General features: G+C 32.3%; 1 protein-coding gene across 1 annotated transcript in view; it reads left to right on the forward strand.

Annotated features, from left to right (window-relative positions):
- LOC129229235 (phosphoacetylglucosamine mutase-like) overlaps window positions 1-26349 on the forward strand; it is a 54456-nt gene that overhangs the window by 15709 nt on the left and 12398 nt on the right. The window contains exons 4-12 of the mRNA XM_054863500.1: window positions 3746-3841; window positions 5583-5656; window positions 7716-7846; window positions 9747-9899; window positions 11201-11243; window positions 14326-14450; window positions 15532-15645; window positions 16467-16568; window positions 22500-22549. Coding sequence (XP_054719475.1) covers window positions 3746-3841; window positions 5583-5656; window positions 7716-7846; window positions 9747-9899; window positions 11201-11243; window positions 14326-14450; window positions 15532-15645; window positions 16467-16568; window positions 22500-22549 — 888 coding nt within the window. The remainder of the gene's footprint in view (window positions 1-3745; window positions 3842-5582; window positions 5657-7715; window positions 7847-9746; window positions 9900-11200; window positions 11244-14325; window positions 14451-15531; window positions 15646-16466; window positions 16569-22499; window positions 22550-26349) is intronic.

The raw sequence follows: 26349 nt of genomic DNA on the forward strand, positions 1-26349 counted from the left end.
TTGTTTGTTAAATGCAACCTGTTTTTCAGAAACTAGTTGTAACATTTTGCATTGGGTCACACTGATTAGTTTCACAGGCCAGATGTGGCTTGTGGGCCGTAGGTTGGGCTTCAAAATCAAATCCTAATTCAGGTTCCCCAAATTTTGATCCAAAATCAGATTCATGGTAGCAAATGTTGGCAAAGTTCTTTCGATTTTTATACTGTGCCGAAGAGCCACCACTAAAATAGATTAGTTTCTGACCAGGCTGAAATTTTTCTTTAATGTAATGATATTACCACAGCTTGAAACGAAAATACTGTTACTGTATCATGTGTGGTGTGATCACTAATGACACAGATGAAGACTCAAGAGTTGGTTTACACCGTTTGTTACCGTCTCGTAACACGTTTTCTACTTAATTTCGAGCCAATTGTCTACTCAGTAATAATAAAGTTCATGACGTTCTTGAAAGAAAAAGCTTATATTAAAAAACACATTTATTTTAGATTATTATATTTACATCTTTCTTACTCTTCTTCCTCCAATTAAAATGGCCAAATTCTTATCATGTCACCTTCATCTTAATAATCAAAACTTGGATCCTGACATTCCATTTTGTGACAGCATAGAAGTAACGTTCATGGGTAAATTTCTTTTACCATTTAATTTTACAACTGAAATTTGCAAGAAATCCTCTTTAGAAGCCATAGACTGTAACGCATCAACATGTTTCTCTAATTCAGTCATTATCTTCAGAATTGTCCCCAATCTCATTTCTCTTAACATTGGGTCACATTATATCATGATGACTCCTGGAACAGATACAACATTTTATGATGCTTCTGAATTTATTGGCTAAATTTTCTTTATTGAAACAAACGAAACAGCAACCAAGTTTCATCAGAAAATCTCTTTTATGATTCATTTGTTCCATCTTAAATTCTTTACAATCTCATAATGAATGTTCATCATTTTCACAGAAAGAACATATACTGCTTTTGATTTTTGTATCGTTTAACAATTCGACAGCAGTTGAAGGGCAATTTTTGCTAGTTTTATGAGGCAGTTCAAGTGAATCGCATTTACTACGTACAGGGAAAAAATGTTCTAAGTACTGAAACTTGAAACTAAAGCTGCGGCCTTTTCAAGACTAGTTACTTCAGATTTTAAAATTTTTATTATTTCCGAAAGCTTCCATTAACTATCTATGTCGTACTTCTTAGTTATCTCCAATACTATATTGTTTGGCAGCAATCTGATCAAAAGCGGACAAAGTAGGGTCCCATAGCTATCTTCTGTTACTCCCAGCAACTCCAAATTTCTCATTTCAGTTTGACAAGTGTCAAATAATTTACGCAAGGATATAACATCATTTGATCGTTTTACCGCATTAAGACTAAGTAGCTTATTCAAATGAGAGTTAATAACCATGGTTTCTTGCCAAAACATTCTTTTAAGGTGTCAGTAGCTAATTGATAATTATTATTGGTCAAACTAAAATCCATTAATTGCGTTTAAAGCTGCCCCTTTCAAATAAGAACGTAGATAGTTGAATTTGTCTACATTAGAAGTACCTGTATTCTTATGGATAGCAGACTCATATTGATCCCAGAGTCTTTGCCAATCTGATGGATCACCATCAAATTTGTCAATAATTAGTAGCATTAAATTAATGTGAGTTGTCTCTGTTCTCTGAATTGTAAATCTTTCTTCTGCTTCTAAACTATTTAGCGTCACAGTCGGCGCAATGAAATTAGAAACAGCTTCAAATTTTGTTCTGGCACATTTTACTTTTGGTCTCCAAATTACTATGTCAGAATTATATTCCTCGCATTGTAAAATTTCGCTTCTAAATCTTTCAAATCAATCGTTTTTTTTTTTAAATTTAGTGTTGAGACAATTAAGTTCTTTTTCTTTCAAATCTAATTCCCCCAAAAATTGGTTTGAATCCTCTTCATTTATGTTATCTTCTTTAAATTTGGCATCAATTTTGTTGATTAATTTTGCCGTTTGCCTTCTAAAAACAGTGCACTTTGCTTTATTAACTGCATCCATTATTGTTATCAAAGTATTGCAGTTATCTTATTTCAGAACTCCAGCAATATGCACAATTCGCAAATTATCTTTACTAAATTCAAACAAATCGTATTTTCTGTTTCTTAAAGTATGATAAGCAGTTGCAACTTACCTTTTCAAATTCTGCAGAGGATAACCAAAAACTCGTGAATCAAATTAAATTCCATGGCGACCACGTCATGATAATTCCATCTGTATTACCAAGTAAACTAAGGCCCACCTATGAGCGCCAAATGTTACTGTTTCATAACACATTTTCTACTTAATTTTGAGCCAATTGTCTACTCAGTAATATAAAAGTTCATGCTGTTCTTGAAAAAAAAAAGCCTATATAAAAAAACACATTTATTGACACTATTTACATTTATCAGGTTTAAATTCTTTCAAGAACATCATGAACTTTTATATTACTGAGTAGGCAATTGGCTCAAAATTAAGTAGAAATTGTGTTACGAGACGGTAACATTGTTTTTACCATGAATTACAAATTGACCCCCAATGGTATCCTTGAATAGCATCTTGAACAATAAATGAATAGTTCTCTCTAAAATCAAGGATAGGATAACTATGCACTCATCTGGAGAAATACTCAGTTTCAAACTTTTAAATATTTTGATTGAGACTTGCCAATAAAATGATGTTTTGTCAAACTACTTTTGCTCCCAGCTATTGAATCCAGGAATTCTTCAGCTGACTCAACTTGCATGATTCAAGTTGACCTTTCTGCTGGAATCCAATGTTTATTATTAATGTCTTCCGCATTTTGAAAAATATCAAACTGTTCTATCTCACTATGACAGTTTTCCTTAAGACACTGTACAATCCCCAAACTTGCGTTTTTCATTATGTATGCTGCAAACATATAATTCGATTATTTTTTCCAGTGAATAATTAGGTTTAATTGCATTTAGCATTAATTTCATGTTTTGATGGATGGTACACACAGAGTGTAGTAGCGTACCGGAAGTAGTGGTACACACTAGTGTTGCGTCATATTTGTTGTTGGGTGGTGGGGTAACTAAAATGTCCGTAACTTGCGCTAGGATTTCCGCCTCTATGGAACTGACGACTAGGTCGAATTTTGTTTCGTCACTTGTGATTTTTGCACGGCGGAACTGTGCTTCTAACTGCAGAAACCAAATCCTGGGATCAGGCTTCCAAAACGGTGGAACTTTCACTCCAACATGACCCACAAAGCAGGCTTGCTCAGTGCTTTTGGTGCTCGGAACGTCCGTTGAAACGCTTTGTTTCGGAATTTCTTTATCAGTACTCATTTTCAATGCACAAAATAGTCCGGAGGTCACCACTGTAGCTAGTGTGGGCACACAGAGTGTGTGCCTGAAAAAAGCGATCAACTTCGACAGGTGATCAACTTACAAGGGTGGTCAACTTCATAGGTTTTACTGCACTAGTTTACATTGTGATGCATTGTAACATCATGATGTACAGCTGAAAATGCATCAGAGTATAGGACTTACTATACTGACCAGCTCTGTTACATATATGCGTGTATTGCCTTTGTTTTGTTTTTATACTGTTTGAGGAAGCAGTTTTTACTGTGTTTATCAATATGAAACATTTTACATTATAATATTTTGCTTTTTTCTTATTTTACTCTAATAAATGCATGACTTTTTCTTCACTGTTGTATTAAATCATCTTTTTTTTTTTTTAACATTGAATGTAGGAATGAAGACCTGGCTGAAGTTTTGAGCACAATTGTTACTTCAAATAACATCGATTATGATATACCAGCCCATGTTTATTTAGCCAAAGATACAAGGTAAATAATGTATGAAATTTCAAAGAAAAAAACTCTTTCTTAACCTATGACTTTTTAAAAACTTTTTTATTAGTATCTCTATACATTAAGAAAAGTAACTATTGAAGAAATTGTGAAATTCTGTTTGTGGCAGTTCTGTGTAGAGTCCCCCTTTTTCATATGGGTACCCATGGCTTCCATGCAAATTTACTTCTGGTGACTATTACACATAGATCTGAGCATTCAGGAGATGTAAATGACGGTCTTGAAGTTTTGTACATAATTACTTTGAGCCCCAGGAATTTGCTCTTGGGGAGCAGGGTTTCAAATTAGTTGTTTGTAAGAACTTTTTTAATCGAAAATGTTCCATATATTGAAGGATGAAAAATTACATCCTATAACATCCTGTGCCATTCAAAAGAGCTTTTCTTTTCTGCACTAGATCGAGCTTGTTCCAATTTTCTCAATTAATTTAGAACAGTAGATAAAAGGGTTTCTAATTTAGTGAAAAGCCTAGGCTCTATTTAATTCAAGCCTGGAGCTAGAGAGGAAAGAGACTTTTCAAACTTACAAAATGGCCGTTTTGCCATGTTCAGGAGGCCCTCAAGCTGCGAAATTTGGTACAAGTTAGTTTGGACCCTGGGGGAGGGCTGCTCTTTGAAGCGTTTCTTTAAAAATAATTTTGTTATACTTAGTTTTCTCGGGTGCTTTTTGACTTTGGGTTGGAGTGGGATTTTAATAGTTTTCTAAATTTAATAAGCTCTTTACTGAAACTCTATTTTCTACAGAAAGAGGAGCCCAATCATTAAATTGTTCTAAACGTAAGGTGTATTTTAATTTGATCCTTCTTAACAGGCGCTTCAAATCTTCGCAAGCCAAATAAGATTGCAAAGCTTCGGGGGTTAAAGAGGGCAGCACCAGGGGGCAGAGCCTAAAGTACTTAACCCGGGAGAACTTGCTGTACTTTTCGTCACACGAAAGCTCACGGAGGGCTCCATAGGCCTGGATTGGTTATTTCAGTAAATTGAGTTAACAAAATCGAAAAAAAAATATGTTTTCAACACTGAATTATAAATAGATAAACAGCCTCTAAAATATGTTTTAAAAAGTAAGGTTCCTCAGATTCAAAAATAACAGATTCACTACGTGACTCTAAATCTTCTTCTGAGCATGACTGATGATCGCTATACTGTTCTGTGTCAACTTCTTCTTCATCATCTTCATTAAGGGAGTCCTCATCAGTTGAAACCTCAACTAACAAGGTCTGCAACCTTGTTAGTTGAGGACCGCGCATTTCATGAGGTGCACGCATTTCATCTTTGTAGCTTAAATTGCGATGCATTTCATGACCTTCGCCTTTACATTCACTATCTGAAATGAAAAGCGTGAGCGCTCGCCCCGGGCCTCTGAGGCACGAACTGGAATTTTCTGGGGAAAAGGGGGAATGTACATTCCTGAAAAGCATGTGGTCAGTATGTAGGGCACATTGAATGCAGCTACTGTGAACCTCGTTCCGTTGAGTGGGTGATTTTTGTCAGCGTAGTTTTGTAATAACCGGGCTTTAGAGACCCGATGCAAGTTCTCCCGGGTTAAAAAGAAATTAGGGGAACTCTTCACCACCCCTCTTAGCCACCTGGAGTTTTGTGATACACTTAGTAAAATGCAGTTCTGGGGACTGGGGTCCAACTTTTTTTCAAAGTTTTAGAAATACAGGTTTTTTTTTTTTTTTAATCGAATTTTTAATTTTATTTTTTTATTCTAGAAGCAGCAGCCCATACTTAGCAAGTGCTGCAGTTGATGGAATTGGCATTCTTGATGGTCAAGTAAAAGATTTTGGTACATATGGCTAAAATTTCAACATTATGCTTTTAAGCATTCGTTGCTTTAATGTAATTTGATTGTTTTCGTTTATTTATTTAAAAAAAGAAAATTTTATCAGTATTGGAAAAATATATCATCCAAAAATGTACTGTAAGACTACAAATTTTATAGAACTCTATATTTATTGAAATATTTCATGAAATAGCATTTTTGTCATATGATTGACTTACAGTTATGCATACAGTTAAACTCAGTTAATATGAAATGCCGAAAATTCTAGAATTTGTTCATATTAGCCGTTATTTGTAACAACTGTGAGCAAGTAAAATTGAGAAACTAAAAAACGCATATGTAATTTTAAAACAGAATTGCTTTGCATCTCATTTACAATCTCTACATTTTCACAAATTGTTAGTGCTGTTCTTTTTATGCTCGCCATCTTTAGCTTTTTATAGGCTACCAAATAAAGCAACATTCAGTTTATATGAAATGTTGGACTGCCAGACAGGATAGATACTACAGAATTCTTTCTTGCACGAACCAAAAACTTTACATCATGAAATAACGTGCTTTATCAATATTCTAGAAGAGACTAAAGAGATTGGTCAGGAAAAGGGGGACAGTAATTTGTATTGGGTAAAAAAAAAATTAGCGATGACTAAATAACCCATTCGAAGAAAGGTGAAAATGGGGGAACAGATGGTAATACCCAAATAAAAAGATAGACGGATTTATCCCCAAGCAGACTGACCGGTCCCAAGGTAAACAGTTTAGCTCTTTCTTAATGAGCTTTAGCTCTTTCAGAATAGCAGAGGCCTTGGCTACTCACAATAGCTCAGTGCAGCCGAGAATATTTCCCACTCCCTAGAGAGCTAAACTAACAAGAATGAACTTTCACTAAAAATTTTCACCATAAGTTTCATAAGTGTCACCCCGAAAAGGTTGAATAGCTGTCACTACTTGATGATTAAAAGAGAAGGGTTGGAAGTTACTCACAGGATTAAAGGTGAGCTTTTAAAGTGACACAAAATTGCTGAAAAAGAAAATTGAAGCACTCAGTAGGGATTTTTTTTCCAGGAAGAGGTCAAAAATTTTGTTTGTCTTAACCGAAATTTTCATTTTGATCTACGTAATATCCGTGACATCTATATATATAAAAATGAATATTTGTCTGTATGTCATCCATGAACTCAAAAACTACCTGGCAGATTTGGCTGAAACTTTCACCGTTTGTTATTTTTGGCACTGGGAATGTTTATAGACCAGTTCGAAAAAAATCCGATCGATAGTTCCTTTTTTATTCCAATTTAAGTCACAATCCATTGGATAAATACGAATAAAATTATCGGCTGCAGAAATTAATTCGCGTGAAAGATCTCATTGATAAGAAGTTAGCTGTTGCCATTTTTCTTGAGTTTGAACAAATAAATTCTTTCTTTATTGTTTTACGGCTTTTCATGCAACGGGGGGGGGGGGTTAAAACTTTTTCTGTTTGATATTTTTAGCGATTGATTGATCTTGCAAACTGCGTGAGTACAAAATTTGAGTATAGTCATGACTTCACTTGATACCTGGACCGATTATTATGAAAATTGCTATATATATGTATTTTTCCACGGAGAAGATGCATAATATGCTCATTGAAGCCACTTGCCACCAGGTGGCACTGCAGAGTAGCAACTTCTGCCCCGTTCAACCGATTGTCATAAAAATCAGTATAATGATGTATTTTTTTGTTGGCGTAGCAACGCGCATTGGGTACAGCTAGTTTTTAATGTAATTAAATAGTAAACCAAACTTAATTAACAAAGTGTTCGTTTTAGCTGTGGTTTTGCATTAACCGTAATCACATTGACAACTGTACTTGAATGCCAATTTGCTACCTTTTTTTTTTTTTTTTCAATTAGTGAATAACTCTTTCTGAGTGAGAAAGTTTCATTCTGAAAAACTGAACTACAAGAACAGTAATTACGGAAAAACGGCGACATATAACACTTTATATACTTATCTTTTATAACACAACTGATGTTTTTAATTTTCTGGTGTACAATTCTTCAAGTTTAATCATTTATAGGTTTGCTGACTACGCCTCAACTTCATTATGTTGTTTGTTGTAAAAATAATGAAACTTATGGCGAGCCATCTGAAGAAGGTTACTATAAAAAGCTATCTAAAGCATTTGAAACTCTGAGGAATTCTCAAAAAGTGAGTATTTTTTAAGTTATCATTATAATATGGGAGTTGAACATTTACATATTAATGCTGTTTTGTGTATATAGGGAGGGGAGGTTATTGAGGTCGAAAGATACATGGAAATAGAACACATCACCCCTAATTCCTCCTTGTATGCTTAAAACTTTACAAGAACTAGCTTGATTTAAGGGAAATTTAGTAGTTTTTAGGGAGTTATAATAAGTGAGTTAAAATGACCCTTACAGGAAAATTCTAGTTTAAAGAACTTACAAGCCCCCTGCATTAGCAGGTGGTCCACACTTACTGTTATTAAATTAAAACTACATATGTAACATTTTAAGTTTAATTGCTTATACTATTTGACAGTTATAAGTGCCACCTATTACTTTAAAAAAAAATTTTCCTCTTCTCTTTCCTTACTTTATAATGAAAAATGGGAAAATTCTATAGTTGTCAGCAGCTGGAGGAGATTTTAAATTCCACTTGGGTTATGTTTAGCTTAGGGAATATTAAAAAATAAATATCCAAAGATTTTAAAGAAAGAAAAAACTGAAGAAAAGTTTCTGTTAAGTAAATGAAAAGTTTTCAAATCAGGTTTGGTTTGGTTTATTGACAACATACATTTAGAGTTATTGTACTTGATCAAACAGGACCTGTTTATGAACTCATGTCCAATATGACAGATAGCACAATGCAGACACATAGTGTTGTACAGAATTAACAGCACAGGGAAGGAAGTTAAAACCAGGGAAATGGGCTGGAATCGAACCCACCACCTCAGGATTACTACAATGATGCGCTAAACAACTGAGCTACCGAGGCCCAAGCTTTTTTATTTCTAGACATGTTGAAACTTCTATGAGGGACCATCTCTATATAACGACCACCTACATTAATGAACACTTTTCTGGGGCACTGATTTTTCACCGCATATATCTAATGTTAAAATACCACTGAGAAAGAACATTGAAACTTCTCAAAACGACCAGCCAATCGTAAACCTCAGCATAAACAAATATAGGAGTTTTTGCTAGAGAAACCCCAAAAAAGAGAGAAACAACAAAAGAAAAGCAATAGAACATAAGTCAAACGTGCACCCCTGTCATTGAGGGAGGCTGATAAGAATAGAAGTTCTCTAAAAGATTGTTTCTTGGAATTTCTTGGTTGCTTACAAGAAGGCGGAGAGAGGGATTAGAACGGAGCTTATTAAGTGGTCAAAATCTACTTTTAGCACATTTGAATAGCTCAAGAATTGATTTCAGTGAAGTTGCATTCTGCATTTCATCACCATACATCACAGTCAAAATGTCGAAAAAGTGAGTTGTCTCATGCTCGAGAAAATATTAGAAGTCATAAACTTACATGGGAAAGTTAATAAATAGTTTTCAAACGGGAAAAATCATGTAAGAAGTGTATTTAATATTAAAAAAGAAAAGTTTCTTTATTTAAATGCATTCTTATCATAATATCCTTGATTAATAGACTACAGGAAGAAAATAAATGAAAGCTACTGATGCTATATTTGCATGTTCGAAAATGACCTCTAAGAGCGACCAACCTCCATTAATGACCACTTTTTTCAGGAATGGAGAGTGGTCGCTCCAGAGAAGTTTCACTGTAAAAACAAACAACCAAGACTGCTCTAGTAGATAATGCAGGAATTAGATGATTTTCCATGAAGTATGATCATTTTGGAATAAATACTTTAAAACAAGTCTAAAATTCAATATTGATTAATGTAAATGAAACCTGAATTGATCTGGAAATTAATAATTTTTTTTATTTTCTCCTTTTATGTGAAGTAGTTTTCCAAATTTTTTTGTATTAATATACAAACTCTGTTTTTTTTTTTTTTTTTTTCAAATTTAGAAGATTTTCTTTGCATTACTAATTAAAATTATCTCCGAAAAAGGGAACAACGCTTTCAGCGAAGTATGAACCTGAAGTATATGTGGATGGTGCTAATGGTGTTGGAGCGCTCAAGATGAAAGAAATGCTTCCATGTATAAAATCCTTAAGGGTTCATATACTTAATGATGGTTCAACTGGAGTGTTGAATTTTAAGGTATATAAAAATGTTTTGTTTTCTTGCTATAGTTACATTGATGATATTCAAATGAACAAAAATATCATCCAAATGTCCAAAGTTGTTGTCCAAGCTTTTTTAAGCATTTTTATCAAATATTGCTTGTTAAGCAATTTCAAATAAAATTCCTAAATAATCTCTTTACTGTGCAATTTAAAATTCAGTGAAACCTTGTTAACATGAAATTCAAGGTACCATGATATTTATTTCAAACTAACTGGATTTATACTTATCTGACAAATAATTAAGAATTGTTAACTCATAAGCATATTAAGCAGTATTTGACTTTAAGCGATTTTGTGTTAGCTATGTTCAGCTGTATTTCCATATGTGAAATGATTTCATCTCTGGTAAATGAAATGCAGGTCAGTTGGTGACCTGTCTTCAAAGTAGTGCTCCAAATTACATAAATATGCATTATAACTTTTTTTGAACGGTGTTAATTCCAGGGAGCTTAACTTACTTTTAAGGAGCAAACCTCAGTTATAGCTGGCAATGTTTTTGTGAGTTACAAAATTTATACTGAGTTTTACATTTCCAACTCAGCTAATCGATTCTTGGAAACTTTCGTTTTGCAATTATGGCAAGAACATTTCCAAAAAGTGTAATTTTAAACAAATGCATGGCATCGACTAGGGTTACCCCCCCCCCCCCCCCCACCCCCACCTAAGAGTGATGGTGAACCCATGAAATACTATTGAGCACTCCCCCGAAAAGAGGAAAAAGTGCCCTTAAAGTATCGATGGCACAGTTTACAATTATCACCCCCCTCCCCCCCATGCCTGCTGCATAACCCAGTTTTCATCAAAAATTGATAGAATTAAAGCCAGCAATAAAGAAAAACACTATGTTATTACAACTTAAAAATGTATGCAATAATGGATTAAAAAATGGTTTGCCAGACCATTCTTTCAACTAAAATTTCTGGAATGATAAAAAAAAAAAATATTTTTTTTTTTTTTTATGTATGTCAGCTGAAATTTGATTTCAAAATATTTATTTTCAAATATGCAGAAATTATATTAAAGACTGAATTTAAAAGTACTGTTTTAAAAGTGATTATTTTTTTCATAAAAAAAAAGCTGTGATCTAAGTTCACCTTTTATTTGGTTTCTTGAAATAAATGTTTTCCTTTTTGCCAAAGAAAAGAAAATTTGTAAATATAAAAAAACTGCGACTTTTTACTTACTAATTTGCCTGTGAAAATGGTAGATTTTAATCTAAATGCTGTTTAAATATTTTCCCATTTTATTATTCTGATCAGACTGTATCCTTTTTAGTGTGGTGCTGACTTCGTGAAAGTTGATCAAAAGCCTCCTGAAGGTAACTTGTATTTCATAATATAATAACCAAATGATACTTTTTGCAAAATTATTAACATTTTTTTTTACTTATATTCATTTTTTCTGAGATTTTTTTATTTTAAGTCCTAAAGAAATCCATCTCTAAGTGCTACTTAAGCTGCAAAAATGTGCATCATGATGTTGTAAATATGATCATACCATGTTATTTAATGCTTGGATATTCATTGTGTGTTTTGAAGCAATTTTGCAAGGAATGTTAAACTTTTTTCAAGTTTTTGCTGGAAGCAGAAATGTTTAACTAATGACTAGAAAATAATTAAAATGTATGCTTCCACGTGTGCCCATTTTTTTTTTTTTTTTTTTTTTTTTGCAAACATTACTTTAAAAAGAAAAAACTTGGATTAAATGAATTTTTTCTTCTTTCTCTCCACCTCCCCTTCTGTTGGGATTGAATGTGTATGTATAAAATGGGATAATATACTCTCTTAAACACACACACATACACATATGTATATATATTGTCGCCTCAGAGCGACAGTAAGACATCTAATCCCTAGAACAACAGTAAGATATTGTACTGTTGCTCTGAGGCGACTATATATAAAGTAATTTTCATAAGTAAACAAAAAATTTAGTAAACCAAAACAGAAAAAAAAAGTTAAATTCAAAATAAAGAGAGATAGCTGCTTTGAGATCTATATTTATATGCATATGCACACACATACATATAGCAATGTTAATATAGCTCAGTATCAATCAAAAACATCATTAATTTGCAATGTTTAACTGCAATTACTGAAGGGGTGGAATAGTACTGGATAAATCTACCAAATGTAACAGCCCAAGCATTGTCATGCACACAATTACTGTATTAGTAGATAAATTCTTTTTACTGTCATAGTTTGAATAATTTCACTCAGCTCTAATTATTTTCCTGCTTAATGTACAACTATTTTTGACTGAATCTTTAGCACAGAATTATGAACTGCATAGTTTATAATTATGTGTCTTATACAAGATTCCAATAGGCTACCATTATTATAAAACATTGATTTTACTTTCAAATAAAAACAAAGAAAAATTTATTATGTGTTGAAATTTTTCAACCTAGAACTAGTGCTGATTATGTTTTTTTCAACATAATCAGCACTAGTTCTAGAGTGTGGAATATTACTTAATTGCTGTTATATAGGGTAAGTGCTCCAGTAGTCGGCCACAAGCACATATAACTGCTTATAAATAGAATATGTATAACTTCATATTAAGTACCTTTATTTTTTTCATTCTGATATAAATTTGCTTTTACTTATGTTTTAATGGATAGTATAACATTACATTTCAATTAAAAAATGAAACTCCTTCTTCTACTCAATTATTTTTAGAGGGGTGGCCGACATTTTTGATTGTATTTTGATGCTTTTTTCCTTTCAAATAAACTGAATTCATACCCTTTGCCCCCCCCCCCCCAGAAAAAAGAAAAAAACTTTGAAAATACTGACGAGCCTACATAATTCATTTTACTGCAGTTCGTTCACAACAAAGTACCATTGTTTTACGTGATAAATTTTGCTTTAGACGTGACCTTGATTGCTATCCTTTCAAATAAAAGGATTTTTACTTTTATTGTTTTGAGGTGACGAAACTACAATTTTAATTTTGTGTTCCGTATGTTGAAGTTTTGTTCTAATGAACATAGACTAGTCAAATGTGAATCATATCGATCAATAATTCGCTCTTTATCGGTCATGAATTCTATCAACTCTTTCGTTCAGTCTTAATGTTAACATGAGCAGTTAACACTGAAACCTTTTTGTGCCAGGATGGGGGGAGAGGGAGTACAAACTCTCATGTTTTGGACGCTTTCAAAATGCTTCCCCTCTCCCAAAAAAAAAAATCCCAGCTTGACCTGTGTTTTTTCCATTCATCAAATTTCTTCTTTCGTAGCATATGATATTATTTTAATTAATGACATAGAACAGGGGTTCTAAAACTTTCAGGCTCTGCAGCCCCTTTGAAGACTGACCTGAGGTCACCTCCCCCCTCCCTCTCCCTCCGTACGTGCTTAATACAAGCAATCTAATTGGAAACTGGAGCTGATATGCATAGCTGAAAACTAGTAAATAAGGAAACATCTAGATCACACACAAAATTTAACTCAACTGTTTTAAGCTTTATTTTGAACTGCTCATTATTAGAACATATGAAATTCAAGATGAAAAGAAGTAAATACAATTTTTTTAGGTAATTTAGGATCCAAGTGTGGTTGGCATACGCATTAGTCACTTTCACAACATTAATGAGAGGATTGATTTCATTTTAGCTGATTTACTCTAACGGCTCCCCCCCCCCCTTCGCGTTTAGATTCTTTCGCACCGCCCCCCCCCCCCACACACACATTGAGAATTGCTGATGTATAAGATAAATAAATTTAAAAATATTGCATGAGATGTATATTCAAACTGATTGCAGTTTAGAAGATAATATAAAGATAAACGTTATAAAGACATCCAGAATGCAAAATTCTTTCATAATTACTGGAATAATTAATTTTTTAAGTACACTGCTGTTCTGTAAGTTTTGCATTCAATTTTTTCAAATTTCTTCACTTACACCTCATAAGAGTAACGAAAATAAAACAGCCGACTACTGGCTCAAGCATGGTCGAGCACTGGATTTCTATGGCCCACTACTGGAGCATTTTCTTGTATTAACAATGCCTTGGTTTTTAAAATAAAAATATTTTTATTCCAGAAACAAGTTACTGAATCATTATCAGAAAGGTACAGCCTAAAGGTTTACATTGTTTTTGTTGTTGTATTGATAGCTGAAATTTATAGGTTAACAAAACTCAACAATTGATCTCTTAAATGGCCAACTACTGGAGCTTTTACCCTATATTGTTGTTATAAATAACACTGTTATGCTATAATTTATCTATCAAAGATGTTCAACAACTGGTTTGTGTTGTAATCATAAACAAATTGAAACTTGAACTGCATGTCACTCAAAAATGTTTCCGAAAAGAATCATATTTTTAGCATTTTTACTTTTGATTCATTTTTATGAAAAAAATTATTAACTCTTTGTGTTTCATTTAATAGGTATTGAAATTTTGAATGAAAAAAGATATGCTTCTTTTGATGGAGATGCTGATAGATTAATTTATTTTTATACGGATAAGAATGGAGTCTTTCACCTATTAGATGGAGATAAAATTGCCACTCTGGTATTGCATTTCATCTGTTATTTTTAGGTGAAAAATTAAAGGTTTTGAATTACTTATATAAACTTATTAGTATAATGAATTATTACTGAATATGAAATTAAATAATATTTTTCTTGAAGAAATTGTAGTGCTTTTGAATTCCATTTTTCACTTACTCATCAGATGCATATTATTATTTTGTGGTCCACCCTTTTTTGTATATAATTGATCAAGTAGAGATTAAAAGATTGTTTAGAAAAGAGAAAATGTTAGGAGAGCATGGTAATGTCTTGTTCTTAACCTGCAAGTAATAAATGTGAGAAAAATACAAATTACAAAAAAATAATAAATGGAGATCATAATTGGGGGGGGGGGGAGAGCAAGCATTATATACACTATTTCCAAAAGGTTTTCTATTTTTTGCGTGGAAACGTGAGAAGTTTCTCAATACTTGAAATTGATGTTTTATTTCTGGACAGGGTTACGGTAAAAACCTTGGTGTCTAAAACTGTCCGAAAGTGTTCAAAACTATATTTTTATAGAAATTGTATTTTTTGAGCAAGCATCAAAAGCAGAATAAAATATATCAAAGTAATGTTGTGTATTGAACATTTATTCAATCTGAACATTCAACTTATTTATTCAGCTGATTTTAATCTAGTTGCATAGAATTTGAATTCTTGATTAAAATTTTCAATTTGTATGCATGAGTCTTTTTTGTTTGTTTATTTTATTTATTTATTTGATAATTGTAACCAAATTTCCCTATATTTATGCATGTGAGCAAATGAAAGCAGGGTTAGCAAGGTTTCTACCATCATGTTCAGATTACCAAAAAGCAGAGGGGTGGACTTTTGAAAGAAACCTGAAGGTATACTTTGTATACACTCTGATATGGCACTGCTTTTGTTAGATTGCTTATCATTTGTAAGTTGACTCCCGTGGCATCAATAGGAGTGCTCTTAACCCTCCAAGCATTATTGTAATAGTCAATTTATTTTCTGATTAATTGAATTCTAATAATATTTCTGCACCAATGCTTTTTTTTTAATTGATGGAAAGTAGTTTACTTTGAAATTATGATTCAGTTCTCATGTTTCAGATTGCAAAATATCTCAAAGATCTTGTAGAAAAATCTGAGCTTAAACTTGACATGAAAGTTGTTCAAACAGCTTATGCCAATGGTAGCTCCACTGACTATATTGAAAATGTCTTGGTATGTATGAAATTTTACTTTATTGTGTTACATATGCATAAGATTTGTTTTATTTTTCCTTCTTCTAAATTCTGTACTTACAGCATATCTTTTTAATCCGTTTGTATTAAGCAATAATGGAGTCCCATTTCTACCATACAGACACAGATCACTTTTTTCTTTTAAAAGTATAATACAATTTTGATAATTGGTTCTGTATCGGGGGAAATAATTTTTTCACTCTTTAAATAAGATGATTTTTTAGAAAATGTCAAACTGCATTTTTCATAGTTTGCTGTAATTTCCATTTTTTTTTTTTTAATGTTTACGTTGTGCTTAAAACACGGGCGCCCATATGCAAAATTTTAAGGAGGTGCTCCGATATTTTCGCCATGGTTTAGCATGACATTTTCCCCATAGAAACCGATTTCAGTACAGATTAGAGTTATTATACTAAGTTTGACATTTTCAATAAATTATTCATTAATGGCGTGAGAAGAAATGTTTTTACATTTTTGCAAAAAAAAAAAAGGACTAAAGGCAAGGAAGTTCTAACCCACCTATATGGGAGCCCTTGGCATAAAAATGTTTTTGACAATTAGTGGAAAATTTTTCTGCAGGGTCATTCCATGTCAAGTGATCCAAAGTTTTTTCCCTCACCTTTTTGTATTTCTTTGCAATGTTGAGCATTCTAGAAACTAGTGTGTGCACCGAAGCCACTACCTTGAGAGAACTTGTACCATTTGAATCGTTTACACCGGTTTTAATGAAAAATTGTTTTAATTATGTAGTTTAATGTGCTAAATTTTGTTTCATGAGCAACTTTATTATTTCTTTTATAGCAAATCCCACATTCATGTGTTCCAACAGGAGTAAAACATTTGCATGCTGAAGCAAAAACATGTGATATTGGAATTTATTTTGAAGCCAATGGACATGGAACGGTATGACAATTCTATCTCTGTAAAAACATTTTTTGCTGTGATGATACTTTGTATTTTCTTTTCTTCCTTTTCTGTATTAAATTAGCTAAAAGTCAGTTAACTGTTGAAAAGGTCAGAACTTCTTTTAGTAGATCTTGTTTAATCAAATATTTCCCAACATGAGTGGTTATGCTCAGGCAATTCACAATCCAAAAATTTCAGGAAATGCAATCTTTTATGAGCCTAACCTCAGTATTCATATTTTTATGCAAGAGATTTTTTCCGTGATTTCCGCCCCCTCTCCCCCCCCCCCCTTTTTTTTTTTTTTTTTTGCATTTTTCACCAATAAGATTTGTTGTTGATTTTGTAATTTTCCCCCAACTTTCTGTTTTTATTTATTTAGTTGCAGAGTGCAGGGTTCGTACGCCCTTGAAAAACCTTGAAAAGTGCTTGAAAAAAAAAGTTCATTTTCAAGTGCTTGAAAACCTTGAAAAGGTTTTAAAACCTTGAAAAAGTTTCTTAGTGCTAAAATTCTCTCAAAAATCAACGAATTGTGCTTAGAAGTTTTAAAAAAGTATTTCACCAATGCAATTTTCTGAACATGTGTTCAGTATGCAACATCGCGAAAAATTGCTTCCGTGTTTGGGATTTCAATCCTTTTGCATCTTGTAAATATTTTGATGTTTTTTACAACCAAAAGATATTTTAACATATGGTACCTTAGATTAGTTTATTTTTTGTTTGATTTCATTAATTAACAAAGAAATTAATTTTCAAACCATGACAACATTGAACTTACTCGGGTTTCGCGGAAAATTGCTCTTGTGTTTGAAATTTCAATCTTTTTGCATCCTGCAAATATTTAAATATTTTGGCTAATCAAATGTTAGTTTTGCATATGCTACCTTAGATTAGTATATTTTTTGTTTAATTTTAATAAAAAAACAAATAAATTTATTTCATGGGAAACATGCCACGTCGAACGAACTCAGACTTTGCGAAAAATTGCTTCTCGTGTTTGAAATTTCAATCTTTTTGCATCTTGCAAATATTTAAATATATTCACTAATCAGATGTTATTTTTCATATTTGCTACCGTAGATTAGCATATTTTATGTTTAATTTCAGTAAAATATAAGTTTATTTCATGGGAAACATGACAACATTAAACTTAATTCGCGAAAATTTGCTTCCCTTGTTTGAGATTTCAATCCGTTTGCATTTTGTAAATATTTTTATATTTTTGGCAATTAGTAGTTATTTTGACACTGCAACATCAGATTAGCTTATTTTATTTTTTATTTTAATAACTAAAGAGTTAAAGAATTTATTACCTTGGTCTTGTTTAATTATTTGCTTATTTATTTTTGCAATTTTGAATGATTATCTTTACCTAATTTTTGGTCATAACAGATTTTTTTAAAAAAAATTTAAATCACCTAACAAATTAACTTAAAGTTTGTATTTTAAACATAAAGTTGATGTATATAATTTTATTAATAAGTACATCATTTTTTTATGTCTGCTAAAATAAATAAAGTGTATAACAGGGGTGGTTGTGTTATGATTATTCACTTGAAATCCAGTAGTGTTCGTTTTTATGCTTTTATCTCCAATTTTCTCCTTTTCCTCAAATGTTCAAAATTACTACTTTATTAAGGTTGTGGGTACTTGGAGCTTACTGAAAGAGGCTTTAATCAGCAAAGGGGTAGATAGCTTAAGGAGGGTCATTCAACTTCATTTGGATCTAATAAATTGACCAGTACCAGCCTAGCTAGGCCCAGTGCCTGTTGCTGGTTATCAACAGGCACTGGGCATGGTATTTCTGTGCAGAATATTTTGACTTGATAAACTATTTTATGAATTGTATGCATAGCAAAAGCTATTGTTGTACATTTGTATATTCAAGTAAAAGGGGTCTTAGTTTTAAAAATTATTCCCCCCCCCTTGCCCCATTTTGCTCTTTGAAACTTTCAGGTAATTTTTTATGAACTCACAAATCACAATTACACCTGAATATTATTGCCTTTCTAAATTTAAATTCTAATTTCAACAATAACCCATTTTTTCCCAAAATAAAACTACTTTTGTCATAATATATGTCAACTTCTTGTGAATCTTTTCAATTTCGAAATATGGCTCTATAAATCTGAACTTGCACATTTATTGTCTATTGCAAGTTAATCAATGAAAGCTGAATAGGCTCAAGTTTGCATTCAAATTATTTATCACTGCTTAAGCTGCTTTTGTATATTTTGAGGTGTAGAGACTGTACTGTGGACTTTCATAAACTTTTCTTACTTCCTATTTTTTAAATTTACTCGAGGACAGTTGAAATGCCTTATTGGCTGAACAGCTAATAAATACATACGAATAATTGATTTGCGTACTTATAAATGATTTGCAAACCTAATATTTTTAGAACTTAATAGTGCAAACTGAAATAACTTTCTGGGTAGTGTTTTGTCCTAACCGCCCTTATATTGTAATAAACCACTGTATAGATATTGGAAATAAATGTTGAAACTGGGGGGGGGGGGGGGGAGTGACTTCAAAAACTCCTCTCTGGCAATGCCATTGAACTTGGGTATTTTAGTTTCTTCCCATAAAAGTTAAAAGCACTTATGAAAGGTTTTTTTTTTAAGTATTAATTTGCTGATTCTAGAAAATATACAAACCTCTGACTGCTGCAACCTTTGAAAAACCTCAAAATTAAACCTCTTGGTATCTGTTTCTCTTTATGACCAAACTTTTCAAACATTTTCAGAAAAACTTTCAACGCAGTAGATTTTTCACCAAAGTGTCTCTCGTTGTAGAAAAAGCAATTTTGTTTTCCTATACTTTTTTGTATTATTGCCTTATTTCTATGTGTTTGTAGTAAATGAAATCTGCATACAATATTTTTAGTACAAATTTATGATATTGCCTTGAAAAGTACTTGAAAAGTGCTTGAATTTTTTTCTGCCTAAAGGGTATGAACCCTGGAGTGCAAAATTACTTATCATGTCCAATGGTTTGAATGATGTTGAAAGACTTTTCAACAATTACATTTGAGACAGAAATAATTAAAGACTTATGTAAATCTGAGACCATTGTAAAATATCTCTTTTTTTTTTAAATATTTATCTTGGGTTTTAATTAAAATTTTTCTCCATTTTGTTTTTGTCTCCATGCACATTTTTGTTTGCATGGTTCTTTTAATCACTCTTTGTGAGGTTTCTAACCTTTATATTATGAGCTCTTATTTGACACTCTAAGTATAACTTGTTTAATATTCATTGCTGTGTAAAACTCCCATTCCCATAATCCCAAACTCTAGTTTAAAAATTAATTTCATGGTGTTATTACATTGCTTGCCGCAACCACATGTCTTAAATAAAACTGCGCCATGAAGAAAATTACAAGTTCAGTACCTTGCACATAGAGGAGCATACAAGGGTATGAAAGTCAAATTTCCATGATTTTAATTGAAATTGTTGCATTAACTTCAACCCAAAAAAAATCTAGGCCACTGGACAACTTTTTACGTGAGAGTCTGCACTAAATTAGAAGTAATAACAGTTTCCACAACTACGTATCACAGTTCTACATTAATTCTATATGTATACAGTAGCGCTGGGTGAAGTAGGAATTTCTACATTGTGATGCATTGGCAACCTTACATCGTGATACAGCAATGCATCATAATGTTTTTTTTTTTTTTAACTTAAACTTGCTTGTTTAAATTTTACAAAATATATGCAAGGTATAAGAATTCAAAATCATGGCAGATATGAATTAACAGATTCTAGCACCAGGAAGAAATTTATTATAATATAAAAGCATTGCTAAAAGTGCAAGTTAGTGAAAAATATGCAAGACAAGTTTTGAGATTATAGCCTTTTTTTTCAGTGCAAAAAGATGTGAGTAAATGGATGCTAAGTCATGCATTTTATTCAAGAGCTCACGTATTCTTGCATTTAAAAAAAGATTCCTTGTAATAAGTAGCTTGGGGAGGGGGGTCCGCACCTGGTGACACTCGAAGAGGATTTCATAGTTTATAAAAAAAAACATAAATACTTTAATTCTGAAAATTTCCATTAGAATGTCTTAAATTATATTTAATCCAACAAATTTAGCAAAAATGGAGTGCCCACTATTACAAGGGAGGGAGAGGTTACATATGTTGTTTAGCTCAAATTTTGCATAAATTGAATTGCAGTTTATATTTGTCTTCCAAACTTTTGTTACGCCACAAAAATAGGAATAAGTTGAATCAATTTCATATTTGCATAAAACATGTATGAAGTTTTTTTAGGGGGGGGGAGGAGGAGTGACACCTGTGCTAAGAAAAAAACTCCACTGCTTGTAACACCAAAATACATGAATGCATTTTTTGTTGACATTTTGCTTTTTTTACGGAAAGTGATTACAGTGCCGGCAGAAAACTTTACATTTAGTTGGCAATTAAAAACTTTACATGCGAACTTCTTGTCATGATTTTATTTAGCATGCTCTCTAGTTATTTAGCCAAATACCAAGTATTCGGCCAGATTGTGGCCGAATATTTGGTATTTTGCCTATTCACAGCGGAGCCTGCAATGTAAAATCATGACAAGAAAAAGTTATGTAAAGTTTTTAGTTAGCAATCAAATGCAAAGTTTTTTTTTTTTGCCAGCACTGTAAAATCTATATAGAATTTATTTTTATATTTTTGTGAAAGTATTTCTTATACCCATGGACTTTTAAAAAGATATCCAGCTGAAATTTTAATCACGAGGTGTAGGATCTATCTGGGCTTCGGATTATGAAGGTTATATATTGCATGCGCAGTGCAAATTCAGTTGCTTTAAAAGTTCATATTTCATTAAATTTTCAATATTTTAACTTCAAATTTTGATACTATGTTTCTCTTGCATGCTGTCAAATATTCTGAAAGTTTAGTAACGTTTGACGGAAAACTCTGCATGTTATGAGTAAAAAACTTTTTTTTTAATTGTATTTTTGAAAGAAATGTTTATATTTCCGTGGGTATAACAGATACTTTCACGAAAATATTTTTAAAAATTCTAAATAGTTTGTACAGTGCCAGAAAAAAAAATCTTTGCATTTGGTTGGCAATTAAAAACTTTACATAACTTTTTCTTGTCATGATTCTACTTGGAATGCTGTCTTGTGAATTAGCCGAATACTGAATTTTCGGCCACAATCTGTCCGATTATTTGGTATTCAGCCAAATCACTAGGGAGCATGCCAAGTAAAATCATAAAAAGAAGTTTGCATGTAAAGCTTTCAATTGCCAAACAAAGATTTTTTTTGGCGACACTATTTGATAAACTTACTAGTTGTATATCTTTTGTCAATAACTAAAAACATGTGTGCATTTCTAACATGTTTTGGAAAAAATAAAGGTAACTCTTCGTAACTTCATTGTTAAGTCACATTGGATTGACACACTGCTAATTAATAATAGTGTGAAAAAATTAGAGATTAAGACGGCAGCCCAGGACCGGTGTCCGTACATCTTCGCAGTACCGATGCATTGGTTTAGAGAAAAATTCCATACCAACTTAACAATGTGAGATGCACACACTGGTTTTTTGGTGATGCATCGCCCAGAACTAGAAGACAATATTTAAGAATTCTTCCTAGCACTACAGTGGCCGCCGCTTATATGAATCATGTTTGTTCTTGTCAGTTTTGAGTCCATAAAGCGGTTGGTTCAATAAAGCGACTGGTTCAATAAAGCTGGATTTTATTCAGTTTTTGACAATCTGAGTCATTAAAGTGGTTCATTTAATTAACCATTGATTCAATAAACAGGTGTCTACTTTATTTGTACTACAGTTCTTGTCGCATAAGCTTCTAACTTCGAATCACCAGTTAATGAGTTTAAATGTTAACTTTATTTCCTTGTACTAACAGTAATTGATTTAAATAAAACAATATTTACTGTATTTTTCTCTGTTGCAGGTAATATTTAGCCAGCGTGCAAAAGAGGAAATTAAACAAATTGCATCTAAGTAAGTTCATTTCATTAGTATAAACCTTAGTTTGTCTTGTGTCGAGTGAGATTTACATTGCTCATACTTTGTTAGTGTTTCAAATTATGTTATTTTAATTTTTAATAGTAAAAGTTGTAGTACTTTACTTTCAACAAGTTATAAGTAAACATATTTTGACCACATCTCCATGATCACTTCTGAAGGATGAATCAAAAAGTAATGTCTCCGTCTTTGTAGTTTTTTACTTTCTCAGCTACTGGACTATCTATGCGTAATACTGTATAAGTATGATATGCTCTTTTTCTTCAAATTTGCTGGTTAGAACCTTGGATCTAATTCTAAAATAAAGTCATTTTTATACTTCTTGCAAAAGAATGTGCACTCGTGAAAATCAATAATTTCTTGAAAATTGTTTATGGGAATATTCTAATAGATATCAGCAATGTGCAATCATGGGAGAAGCAGTTTGAAAATGAAAATTGCAAATGAACTTGCTTTACTTTTTTGAAACATAGATTTTGTATTTTAACAAAATACAAATGTTGGTAAGCCAAATGGGGATTAAGGAGCTGGATTTGTAGAGTTAAGGTGTTTGATACTTTGTATTGTGCCAGGACTGCAAAATGAACAGCCCTCACATAAAAAGATGATCTCATACCGTAAGATGTATCTCTATGCTAAACTAGAGCAGGAATTGAACTGGAGGGAGCGAGTCCAATCATTGACTTAGCAAAAGCTGACCCAAAGACCTCAAGTTACAAGACTCAACAACGACGAATGGTTGGCACGTTTTGCGTGAAACAAGCAAAAGAAACCTGATTTCTCTAATGCTTTGCTTAAAAATCTCACGTGACTTGAGGTTTCATGAATGAAAGTCTTCACTCCCTCCATTTTATCTCTTCTCAATGGTGCTAACTCATGGCAAGGAATCTTTTGATAAAAACACCAATAATGCAGTTACTGCAAAAAGATTTATTTTAAAAAATATTCATTTCCTATTTGTTCTGAACCTTCAAAAGGCTTTATCTTAAAAAAATAATTGTAATTTTAAAAAATCTTTTATGATTCTTTAAAAAGCTTCTAAAACTCAAAATTGTGTTGTTTGTGTTAGACAGTTTTTTACTTAAATGTGGTTTGTCTATAAAATGTATCCATAACCCAATTTCACTATTCACAATTTAAAAAACATACAAGGGTTGGTTGGGGTAAGTGGGACCCCTTTTGAGAATAGTTCATTTTTGAAACCTTATACAAAAGTTTTGAAACAAAAAAAAATTAAACTTATAGTCTTATTTTATCTTAGACATTATTAATAAACAAAAGTTAATCATTATTTTCTAAAACAATGCTTTAAATATTCTTAATGATTATACTTATTAAAAAATCGGATGGGTGTTCCACTTACCCCATAGTAAGGGATAAGTGGGTCACCCCCCCCCTTTATTTAAATTTCAATAAAGCATATCTAAAAAAGGGGTAAGGGGGTCTTACATGATAAAGTATGTAAATTTTTAGTGTGAATTATTTTTTTGTAAATGTATCCATTTATGAGATATTTACTGTCTTTAAAAACCTGTATCACAGAAAATTTTAAAACAAAAATCAAACCAATGTTATTTTTGAAATTTATTAAAAACCTATACCTATATATTTTACTTTTACATATAAAGGTGTGTTTAATGAACATAATACAGTTGATTAAGATCAATTTGAGTTAATTGGTCAAAACTATAAGTTGAAAAAGAAATTGCAAACACTAAATGACTGCGTCTATGTAAAATTGGCTAAGGAAGAACCATTATTGCTTCATCCTCAGTAATTATTCCAACATCATCTGCTGCACTATGCCAATAAAAAGTCACTATTTCTATTCATTCTTGCAAATTCAACAGTATATTTTAATTTGTATCATCAACTTCCAACATTAGACCTACTTAAATCGAAATTATTTTCTTTCATGTATGTTTCACATATACATAATCGCCAGCTTTAGCAGTTTTTGTAGCTGAACTATAAATTCCTACTAAGTCATCATAGTTGTCTTGTATTTTACCAATGCAAATGTTTAAACAGAGTTGCTTTTGATTTTTAAATCCCCATCGTTATAGGGGGACCTGATAGACATCGGTAAACGATATTTATCCGCGTTCTCATTCCTAATGTAATGTAATATAAAATTAACTTTATTCAAATTAGATTAACTTCTCAACTCTTTCGGCACGTGTAAAGTTTCAGTTTTAGGTTGGCATCCTTTGATGCCCAATCATATGCAAATGAGGCAAGTATAAATAGTGAACGATTCCAATCGTTCTCTCTCTCTTCTTTTGTGTTTGTCAGCCTCTTGTGAGTTGGGTCCGATAGGTGTTGGGGAGTTGCGAACTCCGCTTCCACTTATGGCCGGGTTTTATTCTTAAGAACTTATTTTTGTTAGTTATATTTATTTTAGTTACTATGGACCAATAAATTTTTGGTAAGATTTTAACAAGTTTCCAATGTTCATTTCTTCACATTAATATTTGATTCTGCACCTTCCACTGTGTGACATTATCTCTGCTTGTATAAGCATGTAACATTGTTGACTGACTTACGAAATTTAGCCCTTCGGCTTTTCGTTTAAACATTGTAAGTTATCATAAGGGTCATGGGCCCAGCCCTACCCAATTGTATCATAATAATTACGTGTTCAGTATCATGAGTAATATAAATGTATTAAGAAGTTTTCGAATTGTCAGCAGAGTAGAGTATTAGACTTCATGTTTTTGTGATGAAATGGAATGTTGTAACTGACTTGTCTTTTTGCTGAATCGGTAGATGACAAGTGTTTGGAAATCTTTTCAAATTGTTTTCCCCGCATCGGCGTTGAATGAAAACTGAAAATAGAAGCTTTTCTTTTACTTTTTGGAAATTTGTATCGAATCTTTAAGCCATGTGTAGTGTAAACTTTTCTCAGACGTTTCGTTTGCATTTTATGGGGGGATATAGTTGGTTTGGTGTTAGGCAGAATAGTGGCTGCTAAATTCAGCGGAAGACCTGGACTTGTTCCAGGGGGGAAGCTGTAACAGTTGCACTATTTAGGTTTTTTTTTTCGGGGATATTTTGAGATTTTGTTGGTTGTTTTTTTGAAATTAGGTTTTTTTTATTTTTTTGGCGTTTTTCGTGTTCTTATCAATCATGGCATCCCAGAGTGTTCCTATCGAAAAATTAAGGTCTGACAACTATGTGAGTTGGTCATCGGATATTAAATTTGTCCTAATGGAACGAGGTCTGTGGAATATTATAAGGGGCATTGAAAAAGAACCTTTTTCTAATGATGAAAAAAAGGCTACTGAGCAAGAGATTCGTAATTTTCAAAATCGACAGGATGTGGCTCTATCCATAATTTATTTAAATTTGGAGAAAAATTTCAAAAAGATAATTGAAAATCAGGTCAACGCGGCTGATGCCTGGAAGGCTTTGAAAGATCACTTCTTTCCTGACAATCGTTGTCAGCACATGACATTGTTTTCAGAGTTATCCCAATGTCGTATAAAAGAGGAAGAGTCGATAAATCTTTTCGCTGCCCGTACTCGGCAAATTTTCGAAAGAATTAAGGCTATAGACGCGAATTTCTCTGAAAATTATTTGATTTTTCAAATTTTGCGTCATTTGCCCTCAGAATTTGACAATATTTGTCAAGTTATTCTTAGAACTACTGCACAGGAATTCACATTTAATAAAGTAGTCAGCGAACTTATTGCCGAGGAATCGCGAATTCGACTAAAAGATGAGGATGATAAAATTATCGGCAGGGCTAACTTTGTAAAGAAACCGGGTAATTT

Source organism: Uloborus diversus, chromosome 9 (assembly GCF_026930045.1).
Source record: "Uloborus diversus isolate 005 chromosome 9, Udiv.v.3.1, whole genome shotgun sequence".
Lineage (NCBI taxonomy): Eukaryota > Metazoa > Arthropoda > Arachnida > Araneae > Uloboridae > Uloborus > Uloborus diversus.